The sequence below is a fragment of the Periplaneta americana genome, chromosome 6 (genome assembly GCF_040183065.1).
Source record: "Periplaneta americana isolate PAMFEO1 chromosome 6, P.americana_PAMFEO1_priV1, whole genome shotgun sequence".
Classification (NCBI taxonomy): Eukaryota; Metazoa; Arthropoda; class Insecta; order Blattodea; family Blattidae; genus Periplaneta; species Periplaneta americana.
In genome coordinates this window covers 52,060,833-52,086,390 of record NC_091122.1, presented here as the reverse complement: position 1 = coordinate 52,086,390, position 25,558 = coordinate 52,060,833, and the positions used below count along the sequence as shown (strand labels likewise).

General features: G+C 36.5%; 1 protein-coding gene across 1 annotated transcript; it reads right to left on the bottom strand.

Moving 5' to 3' along the window:
• Window positions 1–41: 41 nt before the first annotated feature.
• On the bottom strand, window positions 42–22,370 carry LOC138701334 (serine/threonine-protein kinase mos-like). Its single transcript, XM_069828110.1, has 6 exons — window positions 22,185–22,370; window positions 19,513–19,814; window positions 10,499–10,733; window positions 6,478–6,655; window positions 4,651–4,800; window positions 42–215 (listed from the first exon to the last, which is right to left on the bottom strand). The coding sequence occupies exons 1-6, from the start codon at window positions 22,337–22,339 to the stop codon at window positions 42–44; spliced, it is 1,194 nt and encodes a 397-aa protein (XP_069684211.1). The 5' UTR covers window positions 22,340–22,370.
• Window positions 22,371–25,558: the final 3,188 nt, after the last annotated feature.

The following is a 25,558-nucleotide window of genomic DNA, read 5'->3' as shown; positions in this document are numbered from 1 at the left end:
TTCATGACGTGCAGTAAAGTAGTGAAATGTATTCATGTTCATCAGCTGAATGCATTAATGGCTGTCAGAATTCTCTGCAGTTCCTGAAGAATGATACGAGTCGATGGCCTTTTGTTAGGGTTCTGATGCCAACATTGTGTATACAAACTGACGTAATCACGATCTTCTGTTTTAATGCTTTCTACTTTTCTTGGGCGTAGTTTTCCAGATCCTACCTGTAAAAATATGTTCAATTGCTTAGAATAATAGAGATAATTTTACACAAAATAAATAGTTGCTCATTTCTGAGGCATTTACTTGAAAATAAAAGTGCATTTTGAATATGAAAAATACATACCTTGTATACAGAATTATATGTGGTTTTAATATGAAATAAAATAACCAAAAAGCTGTTGTGGTGGTAAGTTAGTTATATCATGCTCACCATTAGGTCTGAGATCTAAATCAGCTGAGGATGATATCTTAAGGTGGAGGTACAGCTTTTCAGTAAATTGTATAAATTAAATCTATTTAAAACTTTCATCTCAATATATTTCAGTCCTGGTGAAATAAAATTGGCGAACTTGCAATGCATACCTTCTACATTTTTAACAATACTTTGAACCTATTCTTTTTATTATCAACAGTAACTCATTTCCAAAATTTTGGATGAAAATTGTGCGGTTACCATACTGTATTTGTGATATTTTCTACAAATCTATGAATTTTTCAATTATTCTACTTCATAATATTTTTAATAATGCATGAACAACATAGACTAACTATGTATCTCTTGGAAAAAGAAAATTTTTTTTTTCTTCAATTTTTATAGAATGCATTATTATTATGACACATATTGCTTTTAAAATATCTTCATTTATACACCGACGGTTCCTTGATCTCCAGAGAACAAGGTGCCGGTGCAGGTGTTACTTGCTGTCTCTTCTCACTTTATAGATCTCTTGGATATGGAACAACAAGTTTTGATGGAGAAATCATTGCAATAAGTGAAAGTCTCAGGAATCTTCTATGCCACATCAATAAATTTAAGGATGCAGTTATATTGTTAGACTCCAAAGAAATTATTCTATCAATAGTCTCTAAACACACACCTTCATCTCAAACAGCAGAAATAACTAAAATGCTCTCTCAATTAATATCACTCAATAAAAGAATTGTATTCCAATGGATACCATCCCATTGTGGAATCCTGGGAAACGAGAATGCGGATGCTTTAGCAAAGAAAGGCAGCACTGCTACTTACAGACCTGTTACTAAATCTATGTATCACTCTGTGAAAAGATTTATTAAATCTACAAACTTAGACTTCAACAAACAAAATTTGATAACACAATCTCAAGGGAAAAAATGGAACTCTCTGCATCATAATTCACAGTTAATTCCCGATTTACCACGAAAATCGTCTGTAGCTGCATTTAGATTGGCAACAGGCCATGACTGTTTGCCAAACATCTGCATAGAATTGGAATATATCAGTCTCCTAACTGCCCATTGTCCAACTCAAACCAAGATATGGATTCGGAACACCTCAAAATCTGTGCTTCAGTGGCTGGCCATGATAATATCTTTGAAAAATATTGGAGTGCAAGAGGTCAAATGACTTTATTGTCAAACGCCTGGCATTAGAAAACAACAACTTTTAAAATATAAGTAAATGCTACAGCTAAGATTGTGGTTATGTTGTTAAGATGTTCAAACACACAAGCATACAAAATTTAATTAAAATATCTCAATTTTTTTAATTATAATCAGAGAAAACAAATGTAAATTTTGAAGTTTTGGAAAATAAGGGACCAGGAGCAAATTTAAATGAACAGCGAAGTGACATGTGTGAAAATTGAAGGGAATATCTCTGATGCTATTAGAGATGTCAAATTCTTCCAATACAATAGAGAGAGAGAGAATAAATTGAACAAAATTTACTTTTTATCCATGAAGGTGTACTTTCATCCTATTTCCATGAATACAAGGCTATTGCTTTCACTTGGTATCTGTTGTTGTCTTTTAACTTTTACTACTACACAAAATTTGTTTTATTACTGCACAAATTGTGTATGACTGCACACTAAAAAAAACTCTGCTCAACTCAATTTCAAAATACGCATCCTTTTCGACACAATCATGAACATGCCCCACCACAACAGGAAACCAGAAGATAGCGCGGGACCTTCAGTAGGCTTTGGAAAATGAAGAATATCACCTCGAAACTAGTCAGCCAGGTAATTTCCTCATATAAACACAGTGAAAGTTAATCAGTGATTATGATATTTTATTAGTAACAAATGAACTCGCACAAAAAAAACTATTTTTGTTAAAAGTGTGGTCTTACTAACCAGCACAGTCATGAGACTCAATCACACAAGTACAATTTTCTTTTAAGAGGAAGTTGGGTTACTAACTACTCATCTCATACAAAGAACTATGTAAACAAATGTAAAGAAACTAACTGCTCATCCTAACAGTAATGTTGAGAAATTGAAGCTTGAGTAACAGATTATCGAAAAATTGAGTACCGGTAGTCCTCGGCCTTGAGTAGATAGTGCCTATTCAGCTGACACAGTACATTGAGTATATGACTTCACCTCACATGTCACGTGACAAGGTAAGGATTCACAGAGTATATTATTTCAAATACTCTCTTCAAATATGGGTTGTTGTTGTTTCTAAATATAATATTCCAAGTATGTTTTCACATCCTTGCAGTTAGTATGAGCAGCAGTTTTTTTTATATATCTGTCTATCTGCTCTGAAGATTTATTTGTGTGCGGAGTTTGTGGGGAGGTTTCGACATAAGCTTTTTTTTCCTCTCATCTGAGGAGAGCATGAAGGCTTGCTCCGCAGCCTCATGCTTATTGTGCTGATTTTCTTTTAGATATGATGATTGAAGTCCATACGACTGCAATACTTTAAGTATCATGATTCACTGTTTAGTACCATCTATCAATTCAGCTACATAACACCCAGATCTGACAGAGTACACAATGACACCCATTTTCCAAGATCTCTCCTAGTTCTCTTGAGACTTCTGCAGCCTTCTCAAATTGATGCCAACTATATGTGATTCACGGTACTACATCCTGCTGTATCTTGCATTGACCTAGGATCATGATTCACTAATGGGTACCATCTATCAATTCAGCTGCACATGACCCAGATCCAATAAAACCTTTCTGTCTCCTTGGAACTGCGGCAACTTCCTCAGATAGATAGCATCTGTATGCAAATCACAGTACTAAATCCTGCTGCATCCTCGATCGACTTCAAACTATTAAATTATGATCGATGATGTTGAAATTAATGGAGGCGAAATGATGTCCAACTCTGAAAAGTTATCCAGCAATTCTACTTCAGTTGAGTGAGGGGAAAATCTCAGGAAAAAATCCCAACCAAGTAAAATTTCTCAACCAGAATTTAAACCTAGGCCCACTCATTCCATGGTCACACACACTAACCATTATTCCACAGCGGTGCACTACTGCTACATGGGCTTGTTAGTATAGTAGAACTTACGAAAGTCATAGAGTCCTTCACTGCCATTTAGGCTACATATATCTCCAAGGCATATAAATGGTGAGACTTACACACACATTCCTGCAAATTAAACTGTTAATGGAAAACCGAACTAATAATGAACTGTCTGTTAGATTTGGAGTAGATTCAGGCTGAAGGTTAGGCTCTACAAATGCCAGCTTATTGGTTTCTTTATACCAATACCATATGTCTCTATAGTTGGCCTTGTAGTGTAGTCGGTATATCACTGGCCTTCTGTGCTCGAGGTTGAGGATTCGATCCCGGCCCAGGTTGATGGCATTTAAGTGTGCTTAAATGCGACAGGCTTATGTTAGTAAATTTACTGGCATGTAAAAGAACTCCTGCGGGACAAAATTCCGGCACACCGGTAACACTGATATAACCTCTGCAGTTGCGAGTGTTGTTAAATAAACCATATTTTTTTTTACGTCTCTATATACCTGAAGCTTTTAACATAACTACATATCTTTTACGTTTCATGAATATTGCAAAAATCTTTAGAATCTTCAAATATTGCTAGGATCTGAAGTCTGTTTTCCTGACTCGAGTATATCATAAGCATGCAGAGATACCTATGTAAAGGAGGAAATGTGTAAGAAATAACTGCTGGTAGTTCTGCATGAAAGAGTCTTTGTACATGAATACACTTTTTTACATGTAGTAAATCTACAACAAAATATAATCTAGGCTATGGCTTTAATTAAAGGGTTCAGAACCATAGTGGGCCAAGCGCCATTTACTGAAACCGTTGAAAACAAGGGTTAAAATGAAGTTATGACCATAATTCAATGGAAACATATAGCATGTAATATAAAGTATACACATTCAAACTAAATGATATGTCAATCTTCATTAAACTGTGGTATTCACTTAACTTTAACCCTTGCTTTCTCCGTTTTTAATAAATGGTGCTTGGCCCACTATGGCTCTGAACCCTTCAATTCCACTTAGAAGAAAACCATCATCATCTCAGTCAACTGGAACCCACAAATCTTTCATCTAATGGTTGCATGGTATCCACTGTACTAGCTATTCACTTATTTTCAATGTGCAGAATGATAAAGAAAAACTAGTATACTTATGATAAAGCCCTCTTGACTTATGCAAAGCCTCTAATACCATGTAGATGATGGAGTGCAGTGTGTTGCCTTCGTATGGATTCTCACGTGACATCATCTGCCAACATGTAATTCCAAAGGAGTAAATGTCAGATTTTTCAGATGGTAGTTTTCCTTGGAGAAGACTCGGAGCGCTATATATCACAGTAGTCTGAAAAATAATAGGATTGCTTACTAAAATTGCAATAACACAAATGGTTCAAAAACTATTCCCAAAGAGTTCTTCCTAATTATAAACTTTTCTTGTAAGAATCCTATGAAGCATTTGAAATTAATCTTCAGTATCCTATTTCACAGGCTTACAATTCAGAACAAGGTGTAGGCCTACTATTAGTCAAACAATTTGAGCATCCATTTATCAAAATGAGAAGATAAATTCAAATCTCAACATGTCAAGTACAACTTTTGGTCGAAAAATTTCTCGTAGTATTTCCGTTCCTCTGCCATCACTTCACTCTTCCACTCTTCCTGCATTAATAATAATAATAACAAAATTAAAATTAATAAAAAAATGGTTCGATTTAAAGTCAGTTGTAATTAATAAAGATAAAACAATAGCTATCCCATTTTCTTTAAATAATAAAGGTAATAAACCAATTTAATCTACACTAAAAATTAAAATGCATAATTTTGACTGTTCTGGTATAAATTGCAATTGTTCAGTTATTAATGAAGTTAATTAGGTTAAATACTTAGGTATAATTATTGATAATCACTTAAAATGGAATAATCATATTCATTGTAATAAATTACGTAAACATTATATTACTTTGTTGTTATAAGAAATATTTTGTCAATTAACTGTTTACGTATAATTTATTTAGCATTATTTCAATCTAGATTTATGTATGGTATTATAGGTTGGGGTGGAACTTATAAATCCAATCTTTATCCGTTAATTTTACTATAGAAAATAGTATTAAAAATTTGTTTAAAAAAGCAGAAACATTACTGTACTGAACTGAATTGTTGTTTAAACATTTCAAAGTTTTCGGCATTAAACAAATTTATTATTTTATTTTATTAAAATATTTTCACAAAAATCTGAATAACTTTGAAAAGTATATACATAAATATAGAACTAAAAATATGAATTCTCTGAGTTTGTCTGAACCAAAATGTAAAACCAATGCAGCTTTTTATCATAGCATGAGTCAAGTCCCAGATTATTAAACAAATTTTATTCCAATAATATTTCAACTACGAATCCTCTGCCAATTAATAAAAAAATTAAAAAATTGGTATTGGACTTATAGTTTGGGTTTAAACATAATATATTAAACACTATTTAATCTGTATTCACTCTCAATTTTAATTTTATTTTTGTCTGTATTGGAATCCGCTCCTGAGCACGAGTCTTACTCATTCAGGAGTGGGCTAGTTTGTCTTACATTGTATTAACTTGTATTAATTTCAAATTTACTAGCAATAAAATAAATAAATAAAAAAGTAGTAGTAGTAGTAGTAGTAGTAGTAGTAGTAGTAGTAGTAGTAGTAGTAGTAGTAGTAGTTTTGTGGTGGCTGCAGTGGTTGCAGCAGTAGTAGTAGTTGTGGTAGTTGTAATAATAATAATAATTATCATCATCATCATCATCAGTATGACGTAAATCAATTATTCTGCATTGTACAATTCCGGCAAAGTAATCTGTGTACCTACAGCTGAATTAGGTACATTAATACTAGAGGTGGATACTTGCACGCCATTTTTGTACAGTTAAGAAAGTTCAGATTAATTTGTAAGCAAGAATATTCTTACCCATACTGAACTAAAACAAAATATGTCTAAACCAGAATTAAAATAAAATGAAAAGTAACTTCAGAAACTTACCATGCTAGGTGACGAGGTGTCGTATTTATCATTTTCATAGATGTGAGAACTTCCGAAGTCACACAACTTGCAATAATCTCCAGGCGAACAAACTATTATATTACTAGGTTTCACATCCAGATGCAAAATCTTTCTACTGTGGCAATGTCGCAGTGCTGATGCAATATCCATTGCGTATCTAAAACACAAACATAATGCATTCTTGGATCAGTATTCTGTGATAGTACTCCCTCATAATAGCGCATATAAACAAATCTGTTCATTATTGAGGTAAAATAGCTGCTATAGAGGACAGAACAGTTTTTTTGTGTTCTTGATTTTCATGTGAACCAGTCAGTTATTAATGTGCAACGGCATTACCGAACAAAGTTTGGTGCAGATCCACCCAGTGGGCCTACACTCTGTAAATGGTTGCGATTTCATCCTTATCAACTACAGTTGCTGCAAGCCCTAAACCAGAGGACAAAGTGCTGTGAAGAAATTTCTACATAAGTACGCAGACTTTAATTGAAAACGATGATGAATTTATTAGTTCCGTGGTGTTTTCTGGCGAAGCCACTTTTCATCTTTCTGGTAAGGTGAACAGACATAACCTCAGAATCTGGGGGGTCGCACACCTACGTGGAACTTGAGTATAGGCTTGATGTGTGCTGTGTTACCAAGGGGGGGGGGGACAAATTGAACATCTTAAAGGTAAGGAACTAAACTTTTTAGTTTCTCTTTCCATTGGTGCTATTTGCATGTACCTCAGATTCATAGAACGTAAATTACATGTGTTAACTGGAAAGGTCTTTTGTAGGAGACCTGTATTATTAATACAGTATAACACATGACAACAAAGTACATTTCTCAGAAAACTATTACAGTAGAAGCGATAGGAAGTATACAAGTAGAAGGCCGGATTACTGAGGGACGGATTAGCGAGAGTCTAGTGTAGTCCTATAAATTTGCAGTCTAGTTTTGACATACCAGTGCCGGTTGGTGAAATTATATTAACCGCTGTGCTCTGCTGCTACATTAAACTACTTACAAGTGACAAATCCTGTCGTCAGCGAATGTGAATTATGTGCGTACACACTTAGCGAACGAACAACGAATGAATGATGAAGCGAAACTTCGTTGTTCGTTAGCTGTTTGGAGCAACGTATAAATCAACAGCAAATGGCCAGAAAACATTCACGTTCGCTGATTATCCGCAATAATGGCAGACGAAAATATAATTATAGCATGTGCAGCAGTTGTTATAATAGGCAGTTTAACGAAAAGAAAGTTAAAAACCAAAAGGCGATGGTGGCAGACGCCACTCTACGAACGTCGCAATCAATATAGAGGCACTGACTTGCTTCATGATTTACGTCGAATGGAATCGGGACTGTTTCACAACTTCTGTCGCATTTCAGAAACATACTTCGAAATATATATTTTTTTAATGTACCGAAGTACATATGATATTTCCATGCAGATATTCTGCGTCATCATACGATGAAAGAGTAATGGAACGGAGAAAAATTCTCTCCGGCGCCGGGATTTGAACCCAGGTTTTCAGCTCTACGTGCTGATGCTTTATCCACTAAGCCACACCGGATACAACCCCGGCGTCGAATAGAATCGTCTCAGATTAAGCTCCAACTCTTGGGTTCCCTCTAGTGGCCGCCCTCTGCACTACGTCATAGATGTCTATGAACGTAGGACCGAAGTCCACACATGTGCTGAGGTGCACTCGTCATGAGTGACTAGTTGGCCGGGATCCGACGGAATAAGCGCCGTCTTAAATCACGAAGTGATTTACGCATATCATATATATTATTTTAATGTACCGAAGTACATATGATATTTCCATGCAGATATTCTGCGTCATCATACGATGAAAGAGTAATGGAACGGAGAAAGAGACGATTCTATTCGACGCCGGGGTTGTATCCGGTGTGGCTTAGTGGATAAAGCATCAGCACGTAGAGCTGAAAACCCGGGTTCAAATCCCGGCGCCGGAGAGAATTTTTCTCCGTTCCATTACTCTTTCATCGTATACTTCGAAATATTAGGCCTACTATGCAAAATAGGGCCAAAAATTTCCAAGAAAGACACAGGCTGGCGAGAAGCAATACCTATTCAGGAAAGGCTAGCATTAACACTTCGATATCTCGCTACAGGAGATTTGTATACAAGTTTAATGTATTTATTCAAAGTGTCGAAATAGCTAATTACCAGGATTGTTCCAGAAGTATGTACAGCTATAATTGAGGAATTGTGAGATTTTATTAAGGTACGACTGCAAGGCAGGGGAAAGTTTCAATATACGGATACATCATTGACAATAATTATCGTAAAATACTAAAAAGAGAGATTTGTCTGTGTTTGTCGAATGCGCATAATGCTTACGAAAAGGCACTTTTCAGTGGCAATAATTTATTTTGTTTGCACAAGGTTGCAACTTTGTTTTTTTTTTTTTTTTGCGTGAATTTGTCCAAAAGGAACGACATATGCGAACTAAGTTCTACTTCATCATCCTCATTCCAGATCTTTTTGTGGACTTCTGTCTTTCCCTCCGGAATGATGTCAGTAGGGACTCAATTTTCTTTTTGACTTCTGCTCCCACAATAAACAACAAATATGCATCCACTGAAAATAAATAAATAAAAATAATTTTCAAATTTTGCACGTGTTTGACTCGCCTACCTTGCAGCTAAACATCTTTCCAATAGCTTCCCAAACATCATGTTTTCTTACTTTATTGTGGTAAGTAGGATGCTTGGGATTCCATAAAGTTTTCTGCTCTCTATATGCATTAATAAGATTTATAACAGTGTCTTCCGTCCACTCCGTTTTGACATCCTGTTGGTGAAATTGAACTAAGCGCTGCGTTCTGCTACGAACTACAAACTAGTGGCAAATCCCGTCCACAACGAATACTAAACGATCGGTTTGCCTTTGCTGCGACGTACACACGTTCCGATTCCAATCAGCGAATGCTTTTGTTTGTCGTTCGTTTGCTAAGTGTGTACGCGCATGTACCGAGAAGCGACGATCACTTACAAAGGCACACCAAACGATCGGTTCGCCTTCGCTGGACCGTACACATGTTCCGAATTCAGTGAGCGGATGCATTCCTACCGTTGTTCATTTGCTACATGTGTACGCATTGTAATAGCTTCGTCAGTTTCTTGCCCGAAGACTAACTCTGAAATTTCTGTAGTAGGTACAGTCACCCACTGATATTAATTTTTATTTCTAATATTATTAGCAGACAGCGGATTTTAGGTCCCGTTACTAAACGTTAGCGGTCTTACTAATAAAAACCTTATATACAGACGTTTAACTGTCTTATACTTATACAATGAGTAGCTCGTTTATATGTCGTGTGTAAATTCCTTACTAATAATCACTACATATGTCGTGTATAACAGTATAACTGTTACACAGCTACGTCATAGTTTCGTCATTACTTTGTTACGAAAGGTAATAGAATATCTGAGGTTCTCTAGTGCATCCGGTAGAGCGCTCTAGTGTGGCGTGTTAAATATCGATAGTTCAACTGGCTCTAATCGATTACCACACTACATTTTGGTCAAAGAGTACAAGCTACAGCAATATTATTCTAATAATTCTATGATCTTTGGTTTGTTCTTCTGTGGTTACAGGTAATCATCATCATAAAATGACAGTCGATACGAACAGCTGTTAGAGGAGCGGCCATTTTTTCGCTATATACAACGCTTAAACAAGGGGTTTCGTGTATATAACTACTGCAAAGCAATTCCCATTGTATAGTTACAGCCTGTTTATACGTCTATAGCTTATTCACGGTTTATTAGTAACGTTTTCTGTCTCAAATCTGCATAAGTCTCATATAAAAACTATACATGGTTTATTAGTAAGACTGTACGTCAGATCCAGGGAGGTCATTGAAGTCATTGCTACGCTTCGTAAGCCAAGAGACATGACGTTTTGTCGCTGTATAGGGACAGAAAATCCGTTGTCTTATTATTAGTTATTTATCTACGTTATACATACCGATACATACCTCGTTCTTCTAACTCCATTGATTATATGTTTTGGGTCAGAGAGAAGAGACTGCAGATTGAAACCGTGACACATTTCCATGAAGACCAGACCGTAATCTCCTTCTGTGGCCGTCACCTGCAGGATTCTCACTACGTTTTTATGGGACAACTTCATCGCATTACTCTCATTTTTCAAAGAGGCCAATGCTTTTGAAAACCTCTTCTTTGGCACCACTTTTACAGCAACATCTTCACCTGTAACAGGAAGGGAAGTTAATTATCCAATCATGTATAGCCTATATTCCATAAACATAAGTTTTCTGTTCAAAGTTGTAGCACAAAATTGAAAGCATTCTTCATCTTATACTGTAGGCCAGGGCTTGCCAAACTACGGCCCGCGAGCTACTTTTGTTCGGCCCATTTACTAACTTGAAAAAAAAACACAAGTCAATAAAAGAAGATTAATTTATTCACAAATTTCGATCGATAAAATGAAATTAGAGGCCCAGATTCTTAAACAAACTGCTCATATACTGTGGTAACAATTATGTTGCTACAATATAGGCTACTGGTCGCAAGAGTTCAGCCGCCAAACGACCGTGGGTTGTCCAGCCCAAGCGCGAAGTGTGACAACAGAGTAACCAGAGATTGCACAACAGCGACTTCTTTCGGTACACGCTCACACATAATAGAGCAGTGGAAATGTGAAGTGGTAAATATTGTCCAGTTCAGAATAGTATTAGCACTCTGAGGCCCGATTGTATAAACCATTTAATCTTAGATCAGAGGTTAAATTGATCCTTATTTCAGCTGAACTTGGAATTTTGTGTTGTATAAAGTCTAATCTGAGATTAATTTGTCTCAAACTAAAGTCAACTTTGACTGAAGAAATTTCTCCGATTAAGTTAGATGATCCAAGTTCAGTTATTTCTTTTCTGTTTGAAATATACGAGTGACAGATTGTGCAAATAAAATATCCATTATTATTAATATTAATAGATATGTTAGGTACATTTATATATATTTCTTTCAATTTCTTGCCTTAATACACAAACATTCTTATATTTTATAAGGCTCTATCGTGTTCAGCAGTATCAAATAACATAACCTATAATTATATTATGTTTATAACAACCATTAATTATTAATGGATATGATAGGTACATTCATAAATGTCCAATTAACTGCATTAGTAAACAAAAATTGTCGTTTTATAAAGCTTTATTATGTTTAGCAGTATCAAACACCATAACATGATAACAACTTGAAGAAGAGTCAACCTTCTTCTTTTTGTCCGCCATTATTTACATTGTACAAAAAACCCAGTGTCTCCAACAGAGTGTAATACGGAAAGTCGCCAAAAAGTAGTTGTAAAGTCGCTAGATTTCTCATTATCAACAAAGAAAGATTAAATTTTGTCACTATGGGGTGCAAAAAAGGTCACTAAATCCCTATTTAAGCAATATAAAAGTTAAAAGAAATTGTTGTTGAAAAAGAGTTAAAGTCGCTAGATTGGCAACACTGAACAAACCTGTATAACATGGTCCGCGCATCACGTATTTCACCTGTTTATGCGATGTTGCCAAATCCTTTTCACGTGAACTTAGATTGCATTTGAACCAAGGTAATTTGATCGCAGGAAAGTTTTATACAATAGAAGAAGTGTCTGAACTCGGTTCACTTTTCGATCTTCGATCAAAGTTGATCTTTAGTCAGGGAGTTTTATACAATTGGGCCTGAGTTAATCTACAAGCATTTACTATACTAACCGATTAAACCGGAAGCAACGTTCTGTTGGTCTCTTTCTGAGCTCTGTTGCCACATAGTGGGGCGAGATTCAAAGCGTGTTCAGCGTTTGTCACCGATATGTTTAAAATAACTACTGTATATAGTTCTCGATAACACTATCCACAATATTAGTAATTAAAATTACTGTTTTTAAGAAAGCACGAGCTAATGACGCTGGTACGAAATGCGACTCGTAATGCACGTGGTACTGCAAATGAACTGGCTACACTGTCTCCGTGATTCCGTTGCCAGATTTTCGTTAGCAGACAACATTTTCACGCGAGGTCCAATGAAAAGCTCCGCTCTCGTTCTCCCCTCCACCCCCCCCACACTCAACGTGTCATCACTGCACAGGCTACCCCTGTACACACTTAGCGAACGAACAACGAACGAATGATGAAGCAAAACTTCGTTGTTCGTTCGCTGTTTGAAGCGACGTACAAATCATCAGCAAATTGTCAGAAAACATTCACATTCGCTGATTATCCGCTATAAAGGCAGACGAAAATATAATTATAGCAAGTGCAGGCCTGTTTCATAAACACAGTAATAATATTAAGTAATAGTATTGCAGTCATGAAAACAATTTTATTAACCGACTAAATTCTGTTTCATAAACGTTTTGCACAAGTCATAAAATACGTACAGTAGCCAGATGATTTGAGGTTAAGGCTGACAAACATAACCAAGTTGGTCTGCACTCTACAGCTATTTATATTATTCTCTCTGTTAACAGTTGTTGAATGAAATAAGTTTTGAAGTACTATCTTTAATAGCAACAACAGAGTAAATCGTAATATGTGTGAAGGTTTGGGAGACAATTTATTTCAGATAAGATTGTAAATCACTGCAACTCGAAGTTATTGTTTCTGTTATTTGATTCAGTTGATTTACGAGTAAAAGAAACAATATGATAAATCTAAAATATTGTGAACAGATATTTATCATTCCTAATTGTTCACGTCTCTGCTGTTGTAAAGTTTGCAATTCCAAAAACAGTGTATCAGTGACAGAAGCGTGTGTGCGCGCGCGCGTGTGTAAAACTTGGACCTCGTTATCTAAAGAAGTACCATATGAAAATGTTAAGCAGTGAAAACTTTTGATGACAATATTGTACCAGCCTTAAGGACAGTGTTAACGACAGGGTTAGTGGACCCTGCAAAGCGTCTTATGTAAGATATTTCAAGTTCCGTTATAATTTGGAATACTGCGCAAGTACTTATATAAAAAGGCTTAAAAATTATTGGTGCAAGCGTAAATAAATACACATAAAAATTACTCATTTACCAAAAATAAATAAGTAATGCAATAACGACATAAGTACTTACGCGGTGAAGTCGTTCCTAGAAAATATGAAGGTGTGGATGTTGTAGAAGATTAATGTTATGACGAAATTAATAAAAATACTGAAATTGTCTTAATGGGTTTTTATTGCTGATTATGTTGTAAGTAGTATTTTCAAGAAGTTACCTGACTATACAAAATGCAAATACATATGTTCTAATTAGAGATTGTGATTTGGAATTGTGGATACGGTACCTATAAATCTCGTAAGTTAATTTTAGTTTATGCCCTCAATAGGGGTGGTTTAAAGTAGTCCACATATTTTGTAATAGATCTACTTGTTGATATATGTCTGCAAAAGATTTTGGCTCACCAAGATCTTCACAATGTTAATTAGTGAAGAGTATATAGATTCAGGTTGTCACAAGTATACACTGAACAAACATTTCAATAGGTACAGAAAATATTAATATTACTGTATTTTGTTATGTAGATGTCCCATAGGCATATATTTCTGAACAATTATTATAATTTAAAAAATGACGAGAAAGGAGGGAAAAACGTTAAGTTCAATCATTCAAATAACATAAAATAATGTAAAATATACAGTAATTACTTTCTAACAGTTCTATACTGTAATTGAATTTAATTTAGGTTTCATCCTTTCCAATTGTTCCTCTTTTACAATTAGATAAGATAGTTTTCAATTTCAGCCTGGTCCACCTACATTGGCGCCTATGACAGTTTGTAAGTATTTGTAAGTATGGAGAGGGACTTTGTTAGTCATTCATTTTGTCTCTTATGCTTTTTAAAATGGGGAAAAGACGTGAAAATAACTTGAAGGAACAGAGTTTTTTGCGAAAAGTTCTCGAATTGAAAGGTCAACTATTTCATTATATTCGTAACTTTCTTGCATATGGTTGTAGGATATTCGTTGTCTAAAATTTCTTGGACGTCGGACAAACACTCCCTCTTCATCACTATTTGAGTCAGAATTATCCATTTCAAATGGTTTCATGGTTTTATCTTCAAAATCTAACCCTACATTGGCATTTACTTTTTACAAATTATTAAACTATTACTTAAAATACAGTCATGGAACTAACGTTAATATTATTAATAAATTTAATTATCTTTGCTGCTTTATGAAACACTTTAGTAATATTATTATTTATTTTAGTAATAATATGAGCGTTTACAGTAATAAATAATATTATTAAATATTACTTTTATGAAACAGAACAGTAATAATATTACTTAATGTTATTACCTTTTTAGTAATATTACTTTTATGAAATAGGCCCCAGGGGAAAGTTTCAGTACACGGATACCTCACTGACAATAATTATCTTAAAATATTAAAAAGAGAGATTTGTCTGTGTTTGTCGTATGCGCATCATGCTTACGAAAAGGCACTTTTCAATGCCAATAATTTATTTTGTGTGCACAAGGTTGGAACTTTGTTTTTTTCTGGGCGTGAATTTGTCCAAAAGGAACGACATATGTTTATACGCGAACCAAGTTGACTCGTACATTCATCACTCCCCATTCCAGAACTTTTTATGGAATTCTGTCTTTCACTCCAGAATGATGTCAGTAGGGATTCAATTTTCTTTTTGACTTCTGCTCCCTACAATAAACAAAAACATATATCCACTGAAAATAAATAAAAATAATTTTCAAATTTTGCACGTGTTTGACTCGCCTATCTTGCAGCTAAACATCTTTCCAATAGGTTCCCAAACATCATGTTTTCTTATTTTATTGTGGTAAGTAGGATACTTGGGATTCCATGAAGTTTCCTGCTCCCTATATGCATTAATAAGATTTATAACAGCGTCTTCCGTCCACTCCAGTTTCGACATCCTGTTAGTGAAATTGAACTAAGCGCTGCGTTCTGCTACGAACTACAAGCTAGTGGCAAATCCCGTCCACAACGAATACCAACTTCCTTTGATGTACCGACAAGCGACGGATCACTTCCGAAGGCAAACCAAACGATCGGTTTGCCTTTGCTGCGACGTACACACGTACCGATTTCAATCAACGAATGCAATCGCTTGTCGTTCGTTCGTTGTTCGTTCGCTAAGTGTGTACGCACCTTAACCCGCACTTTCCTCTCGCCATTCCAACTACTTCCTGTTTCGTTGGTTCATAACCTGGCTTTTAGTATAGTAGTTCTTACAGCGTAACTTAACGTCAATTATGGCAGGGAAAGAAAAAAAAAAGAGAAAATGGACAGTGAATGTTATGTGTTTAAACAACAATGCAGTTTGGACTATTGTATGACTAAAACTGGAAATAAAGTAATTATGCCTGATTTGTAACGAATCAGTTTCTGTCTTTAAAGAATGTAATATCCGCAAGCATTATGAAATCAAACATTTTTCAAAATTTTCACAATTTACGGGGAAGTTACGGGGTGATAAATTTGAAGCAAGTGGACTAGCATCTCAACAGAATATTTTCAAGAAACAGAGATCAGACAATAAAGCAACGACGAAAAGGGCAAAATATTTTAGTGATGGTGAACTTATTAAATCGTGAATGATAATGGCGGCAAAGCAGATTTGTCCTGAGAAAGTACATTTATTTAAGAATATTAGTCTTTCAGTACATACAGTTGCTCGTAGAGTTGAAGATATTGCCAAAAACATAACATACCAGTTGAATGAAAAAAGAAAACAGTTTGAAAGTGTAAGTTTTAGCTCAATAACACACAATGTTATTTATGAGCTTTGTTTATTAGACGTAATTTAAACTCACGTGACTTGGCCCGCAATTCTTTCCCGGATGGTTAATGTGGCCCTTGCTATGAAAAGTTTGGCAAGCCCTACTGTAGGCCTATAAACTTGTTTGATGTCAAGAAGATGAATACAGCTTAAAGATGAGTGTATGTGTGTGTCTCTCTCTCCCTCCCCCTCGCACCTCGTGTATTTCGTTAACGTACACACACGTCACAAACACACAAGCAATTTTATTTTAGAATAATCAAAACTTACTGAGGAAATCACAAAGCGTTCTTTGAAACAGAATGAACAGATCTGACAAAAAAAAAAACCTACACTATATGAACATCGATTTGAACATGTACTTGGAGAATGGAAACAATGCTGTAAATCAGTGCTCCTAGCGGTAACCATTGAAATCTTGTAATATGTAATAGAGCAGCGATTGTTGCATAAATTTGCAATAGGCTATTGAAAGTTTCGAAGTAGCCTCCATATTTTGTAAATACAGTGCCGTTTCTGATTTGTAGTAGACAGTACAGTCCTAAAGGTACGAACGAAGGTGCTTCATAGAAATCCAAGTTGCAAGAGAAAAACATGCAACTCAGTACTTCAGAGCTTTACAAGAAGCCTGTGAGAGAGAAGTCCTACCATACTGAACTATTGGAAGTTGAGTGGAAGCGAGGCATTCGCTTTCAATCAAGAGTTGATATCCGAAAAGCTTTAGATTGCTCAGTGAGAGAATATAAAAAAATGCTGCTGTAGATGGAGTCCGCCTCTTCCAAGAATTTGGTAGCGTATTGTTGACAGAGTAGGAGACTATATTTGAAGTATGTAACGTCAAAAGTAACCTAAATAAATTTATTGTGAAACAGTAACTGTTACTATTACTTTTCGAACGCTCTAGTATACAACGTGTTTCATAATTCCTATTACAAACTTCTAGAGGTTGTAGAGGAGACTAAGTAGATAAAGTTTTGGTTAGGAACCCATGTCCAGAAATGTATCGTTTCGATGCAAAATAAGTTTCAAGATCAAATCGATTTCACATCTCCCACTTCACTAGAGACAATGAAGATCTTCCTCCGACTCTACAGGAGTCTCATAAACAAGGTTATTCATGTGTCCCAAAGTAAAAAGTCGAGAGAGTTAAATCTGACGACCGTGGTGGCCAAGGAGTTGGACCACCTCGACCTATCCACCTTTCCCCGAATGTTTAGTGGAGATGTTCGCAGATGGCAAGTGAAAAGTGTGTGGGTGCGACATCATGTTGGAACCACATTTGCCCACGTAGTGCCAGTGGCAAATCTTCACATAACTCAACCAGTACCTCTTGCAGGAAGGTCAAGTATCTGGGACTCGTTAGGCGGTACTTGGAACCACTCTTGTAGTGCACACTGGCAAGAGCTCATTGTCTCTAGTGAATTGGGAGATGTGAAATCGATTCGATCTTCAAACTTATTTTACATCGAAACGATACATTTCCGGACATGGGTTCCTAATCAAAACTTTATCTACTTACAAGGAGGGGACACGCTCTGTATATCATCGAATTAAATCAGATTTTGTGACATGAAAGTACAAGAGGTACTGTTTAAAGTCATACCTGGTATGGGTGGCCAATGACCCCTCGTTTTGCAGATATTGGCTATTGTTTGTGATATACTCCCGTTAGGTGCTCAATAGGGAAGCATTAGACTGTGTGACGGCGTAGCCCATATGGATGGATGCTGAGTTGTTATCCAGGCAACCTGAGTTCGAATCTTAATTGGTCATATATTTTTTTATTTTAATAATGATTAATATTGTGATCACAGTTACCTATTTACATACCTATATCACATTTCTCAATTTATTGAATGCTTCATCATGTTTTAAACAAATTACTAATTAACTAACATTGTATTGTAAAGGATAAACAATGAAATACTGCTCACGTAGGAAGGTAAGATGTGTCACTGGTGTCTGTTCTATTTGTGTAGCAGCTATTCCATTCCATTTTGTACCCGATTCATTATGATGTCATAAAAACACACAAATATACATATTTCCTGCACCATGCACAGCAAATGAAAGGAGGTTGTCCACAGTCACACACATTTTTGCGCACTTCTGCTGCAAAACAGACATCCTTCACATTCACAAACATTTCTCGTTCGTTTATTAATTTTAATGCATACCACGCATATTTCAACTTGGCTTTGAATATAGGAACTAACAACTGAAAGTGAATAATAAAAAAAAAAGGTATCCCCGTAACATGCCATGAAGGCACTTGGGGGGCATGGAGGTAGAGCCCCATGCTTTCCATGACCTCGGCACTAGAATGAGGTGGTGTGGTCGGCACCACGCTCTGACCGCCTTTTACCCCCGGGAAAGACCCGGTACTCAATTTTATAGGAGTCTAAGTGAACCTCGGGGCCGTTCTGAAAGTTTGGCAACGAGAAAAAAATCCTGTCACCCTGGGATCGAACCCCGGACCTTCCAGTCCGTAGCCAGCTGCTCTACCAACTGAGCTACCCAGCTGTCATTATAAAGCATTATAGCTTACATATCTAATAAAAGGCATCTGAGAAACAAAATGTGAATAATAATAATAATAATAATAATAATAATAATAATAATAATAATAATATCAAGCTTTAAAAAATGAGAAGGCATTAGGATTCGAACTCGGGTTGCCTGGATGACAACTTAGCATCCAACCACATGAGCTACGCCGTTACACAGTCTAATCCTTTCCTATTAGGAGGGGTCATTGGCCACCCATACCAGGTATGACTTTAAACAGTAAGTCTTGTACTTTCATGTCACAAAATCTGATTTAATTCGGTGATATACAGAGCGTGTCCTCTCCTTGTGAGTCCCCTCTATAATCCCTAGATGTTTGTAATATGAACTATGAAACATTCTGTACAGAGTAACATTAGATGCTGACTTTTGGTTTGAATTGAAATCAATTTCAGGAGGAGGGCACAACGACCAAGCACTGCGACTTAGAAATTCTAATGCGCTAACTTTCCCAACCTACACCAGCTGACTACACTAAGGTTCGCTGCGTGCTCTGGTTTAGAGCAGGCAATCATACTCGTCCCTAGTCCAGCCGGCTCCGTGCATCGCCGGTTAACGTTCAGGGAATGCTTATGAATATAGTGGTGTGATTTTATCCTGACCCATCTTATTAAAAGTTGTATAATAAAAAGATTTTTCGTTAGTGAATAATATCAACCAACCTTTGTACTTCCCTCGGACGACAGTACCGAAACTTCCTTTGCCCAACTTCATCCATTGCTTTCTGGAATTCAATCCTTTTGATGAAAGAGCAATTTTCACTGGCGTGTCCAGTAGTACCAACTTATCTTCACTGTCCTTATCGTGATTACTTAACCCGTAGCAGAAATTATGGGAATTCTTTTTCGGAGATGTTGTAAATTCGGAACCCCAATCCAATTTTCTAACTACAGCACTTCTCGTTGACGATCTATGTTTTTCACCAAATGAAGCCTTTGTTGCACTCCTGCAGGCGTTCGCAAGTCTGTAAATTGAAAAAAAGGCGTATTCGATTTGTAAATAACTGAACGGGTCGAACACTTAAAAATTCCAACAATACAGTTTAAAGAACTACCGTACTTCACGACTGATAATTATAGTAGAGGACATACCTCAAAACCTTGGTTTTTCTGAACCGACACATTCGACGTGCGAGGCCCTCCTCGCACAAATCCGGACTACACGAGAGATAGTGAGTGGTTTCTATAGCTGCGAGATGAGAGGTCTGCACACCTCGCAACCACAGTCTACTATATACAGTCGCGAAGCTCAATATGTAGTAAAAATTCAAACACGGGTAGTTGCCCACCACTAGGATCGCTACTATCGCACTCATCATCGCAGATCTCTCTCCTAGTACGCTAGTAGACGACAAAATATGTTACACTTTCGTTGTATTCTTTTGGAAAAATTAACACCTTCCTTCCATTATTAAAATATTAAATGCATAAAGTTAATTTATTATTTTAATGAAGTATATTAAATTCCACCATAAACTCGAAGATACCTGCAAGAAATAGGTTAATATTATTTTTGTTTGTGCAAAACGAACTGAAATTTACTATAATCGCTTCACTCATTCAAGATTATAGCGATAATTAACTATGAAACCAATAAATATTAATTTGCATTTCCCTTTACAGCAATAATAATGGAAATACGAATTATTGGAGTAACTTAAGTGTACCGGTACTTGTAGTGTAGGCTTACGTAGTTAGCAAAGTGGGATGAGGTTAAGCAATAATAATCGCACCAGAATTGGAAATAAACCGTGGTCAATAAATTTTATTGTAACAGACTTTTTCTATGTCTGTAGTAAAGTAACAATTAAAAATAACAACAAAATTAACAGCTATAATTAAAAACATATCCTTTGAAAAAAAAAAAAAGTAGGCCTAAGCAATAATAATCCCACCAGAATTGAAAATAAAACATGATCAATAAATTTCATTAAAACAAACTTAATTTTTCTACGTCTCAACATTTCACAAGCATCAATGTGAAATATGCAACGAGATAGCACTCGATGGAAATACGACACAGTCCAAAGTCGACCGTGGACAGTCTATTGTTTCTAGTTGCTAACCGCTTGGAGCGCTTTATCACGAGATTTGCAAAAAAAATCACCTCAAGCTTCGCGACTGTATATAGTAGACTGTGTCGCAACTATAGAAACCACTCTCTATCTCTTGTATAGTCCGGATTTGTGTGAGACGAGCCTCGCACGTCGCATGCATCGGTTCAGAAAAACCAACGGTTTCAATGCTTCCAAGAAGCCTTAAAAACCCTTTGGCCTTTCTTGACTCGCCAGTCAACCTCTTAATACACAAGCAGGGTGGAGGGATGAGATATGATCTCTTCCCCCCTTTAGTCATCCCTTGTTCAATCGAAGTTACGCAATTTGGGTAAGTTCTCTGTCCGCCTCTGCGCAGTGAAAACGTGCAATAATGATGGTGTTCCCCGTCTTCTCCTCTTATACCACTCCCTCTTACATTCCCCTTTCCTGTGTTGTGCGGGCTGCATTTTATAATACTACGTAATCTTTGCCGACCACCCTAATTCCATACTGACCACCATGACATTGAACAAAGCTTGTTGGAGGCCTAACACTTATTAGCAGGCTAGAATTTTGATAACCTAAAAATTAAAAATGACAGTGAGTATGTATCATTAGTTGTGCCTAAGAATATAATAAGGTGGTGCCCGGTTTACACTGCTTTCGAATTCAGAGAGTTATTAGCAAAACTGAAGATTTTTATTATGTATTTTTACAAAATCTGACTCTTCAATTTAGACTACAGTTGACATTTTTACATATTTCTATCTACTATAATGATAGAAATATGCAAAACTGTCAACTGTAGTCTAAATTGAAAAGTCAAATTTTGGAATCAGATTTATCATAAAAATCGTTAATTTTGTTAATAATTTGTCCACGTCTGTACATATCGAAAATTGCATGGTAACAGGGATGGGGAGGGAGATTCGTATTCAGTATGGTAACCGTATTCAAATAGATTCGAATATTCCATGAAAAAGTAGTAGGCCTATATGAACGCACAATTCAACTCTGCAACGATAACGAAACAACGAATTTTCTCCTGTCGTAATAATTATAATGTTACGAAGGAAGTGTTGGTCGGAGTAGACTGAGATCAAGAAAACTCATTTTAAAACGATGCTCCTCAAATATCATATTCATAAAATGTTATCAGACATGATAGCTTATGTGAAAATGCCATCAATATACGAGAACGTCACAGTGGAAGATAATCAATTTACTAACATGTTATTAGTTGACATTATGTTACAGTGACACTACTCTATTCTAACGTAAATTAATGGCGATACAAACCTCAACGCATATTCATCTGTCAGTTTTTCCGGAGTGTGTTGAGCCCTGGTAATACTTCTAGACACGGGCGATATAACTTCATTACTTGACAAATAAAAAGACGATAAGGCTTTTGGACTAGCCAACTTCGTAAAATGTTTCAAACTGTGAGCCATGTTGCCTTTACCCTCTTAGATACTGGCCTACTCGCTCTTCACTTGCATATGATAAAGGTTTTGACATCGAATTAGGTTTACCAACTTAGTAAAATTGTTTGCAATAGTTAGATTATCAAATATCCCACTTTATATCTGCACAAAGCGTAATATACCTGACTGCAAGAGAGAGCTGGCACAGATGACGACATGAAAGTACTTTTTTATTTTATTTCATTTTTTTATTTTAGTAGGTTATTTTACGACGCTTTATCAACAGCTTAGGTTATTTAGCGTCTGAATGAGATGAAGGTGATAATGCCGGCGAAATGATTCCGGGGTCCAGCACCGAAAGTTACCCAGCATTTGCTCATTTTGGGTTGAGGGAAAACCCCGGAAAAAACCTCAACCAGGTAACTTGCCCCGACCGGGAATCGAACCCGGGCCACCTGGTTTCGCGGCCAGACGCGCTGACCCTTACTCCACATGAAAGTACTGAAGTTGAAATAAATAATGCCTTTAATGTTCTCTCGCAATTCACGAAGTAATATTACATACAGTAACTAAATTTGAGGCGGTTCTTTCCAGAACTTGCCTTACTCACTATAAGTTATTTTTTCGGGAAAAGCGAAAAACACATAGTTCCTATACTTTTGAGTCAGACTTTCTGCATTTTTTTTACCAACAATTCACACCAAGTTCAAGAGGTGTGCCAAGCAGAGAAATATAAATATTATCAATACAAGCCTAGTTATTCAACTTTTTATTTTGGATAACACTGGTTTTGAAGCAACATAAGAAAAAATATGTATTTTTTTTAAGGAGTGAGGGAGGGAACATTACACGCACTATGACCTGAGGTCTATTGTACACCCCCACCGATCCTCTACCCGCACCGACCTAACCACTTGACCCCCTTAACGACTGGTCCCTACAGGCAACCACTCCTGCTTCGACAACTCCCCTAAAGCTCCTTAACGGTCCGAGGCGAAAGTTCTCCCCCGAGAAGGTCTGCCCCGGGTTCCGTTGTAGAAGCTATCCACTATCACATGAATACAATCCACGGAGGCCGGTCGAGAGAGCCAGCAGCTTCGGAGTGCCGCCTATAGAGCGATCTGAAAACCAGAAGAAGTAACGGGATGATGAATGAAAGGATGATAGGGGAGGAAAGGAAGTGGAGAAGATGAGTGGGGTTCCAATCGCCTGATAAAGTTACCTGATATTCATCCATAGGAATGATGGAAAAACCCCGAAAAAAAACCTCACCCAGGCAACTCGTCCCGACCGCGAAACGAACCCGGGCCAGCTGGGTTCGGAATTAGACTCGCTAACCCCTCAGCCACAACGAATTTTTTTAGTTGGTTATTTAACGACGCTTTATCAACTACTAGGTTATTTAGCGTCGATGAATTTGTGATAGCGAGATGGTATTTTGGCGAGATGAGGCCGAGGATTTGCCCTAGATTACCTGGCATTCGCCTTACGGTTGGGGAAAACCTCGGAAAAAACCCAACTAGGTAATCAGCCTAAGCGGGGATCGAACCCGCGCCCGAGCGAAACTTCAGATCGGCAGGCAAGCGCCTTAACCGATTGAGCCACACAGGTGGCCTGCCATAACGAAAATAGGTCGTATTAATTTACGTAACTTTATTAAAAATCCCACAAAGAAGATAAAAATTAAGACATGTTGGCTTTTGTTTAGCCCTACAAGTATTCCGCCTTGAAAATCACAATGTATAATCATATTATTTTTCATAATTTTAGTGAGAACGCATCAACATTGTATTGCGGCTTGCGGACCACAATTTATTTTATGTGATTTTATTTGTTTCAGAACACTAGAAAGAACATAAATTCGGAAAAGCCAGTAAGCTATGATAACACAGCACAAAACATAATATTCTCAAATTCCCCAAACCTATAAAATAAAATAATCATGTTATGAAAGATAATTAGTGAAAGTTACAAGCATCCAAGTAAAAATGGTCATGTTATACGCAAATTATCACCAACTCCTTATACCAGCGGTCATCAAAACACTGCACGCTCGGGCTAGCGTCCCTTACCCGCGGACAAGACACAGCCCTAGCGTGCAATCGTCGCTGCGGCGGGTATGCTATCTCTCTATCCCTTGTGGACGACCCATGCACTCTACCCATTTCAGCGAGTGCTGACGATCACTGTCCTATACAATTGTTACGCCCTTAATCTGAATTACACTTTTATATGTCATACTGTCTCTTCACCACAAGTTCTTATAAAAGACAGAAACTCCTTCCCTTACCAATTTATACCAAAATTCTTTTCTATCAAATTCTTAACATTTACATCCTTCACTTTGGTGGGGTTTAGGACTACGTACTTGAAATACCACGATGAAAGTTTTTTTCGGCATATTCTCACCAATAAATTTCAAATTATTTAAAGGGCAATCCCTCCCTAACTTGAAGATTTTGATATGTTTGAAAAAGAATTTATTATCTTCTGTTGGATGGCTGACTTATCTCCTTCTCCAAGAATCCTTAACTCCAAAACCTCGTAACTCCCTCGGATGTTGATTTTCACTTTTTGCGCGTTTTGAAAGTGTATTCACAGAGAAAGAAATTAAGTGGTTTCGTAGTAGCTCAATATTAGCGCTAGTATTTTAAATTAAGCTTTACTGCTTTGTCAGTAGATGGATCTGTGAATATATAGTACTATCAAAAATGCTCAAAAATTGAAAATCAACACCCGAGCGAGTTACGAGGTTTTGGAATTAAGATAACGATATGCTGTTTTTAATATACACTATATTTATTCTGTTTAAAAAGTATAACAAATGAAATTAAGTTTAAACGTAGGTCTAATATTTTTAACAAGCATAGTACACTTGGTCAAAATGAAAGTGGCCGACGTCTGAGAGACTAAGTTCGAATCGGGTATTTTCGTCAGCGCTCGGGACAGCCAGGCTTTGTTCAAAAGATTGCGTATATTCTTCTAGTAGTTATAATGGGGAACACAACTATTAATCACTGAAATCTTCCGAGAAAATAATTCATATACGAGATTTAAAACAGACAGATAGTTCAGAGTGTTTAAACAGTGAATATTGTAACACAAACACTATATACTGTATAACAGGTTCTCAAGTGGAGCATGATCATTGCTTGTTACAATGCCATTCTGACTGCAGTAAAACTTTTTGCGTAGTTTGTAGAGCGATAGCTTAGAGTTCCTGAGGTTGTAAGTTCATATCTTCGT

What these genes read in the sequence shown, in the direction of transcription:
- LOC138701334 (XM_069828110.1), bottom strand. Translation starts at nt 22,339, where the DNA reads ATGGCTCACAGTTTGAAACATTTTACGAAGTTGGCTAGTCCAAAAGCC. An exon ending in ACAGATGAATATGCGTTGAG is followed by an intron (nt 19,815 to 22,184) that starts GTTTGTATCGCC and finishes TTCAATTTACAG; the next exon opens with ACTTGCGAACGCCTGCAGGA. An exon ending in TGCACTCCATCATCTACATG is followed by an intron (nt 216 to 4,650) that starts GTATTAGAGGCT and finishes ATATTTTTACAG; the next exon opens with GTAGGATCTGGAAAACTACG.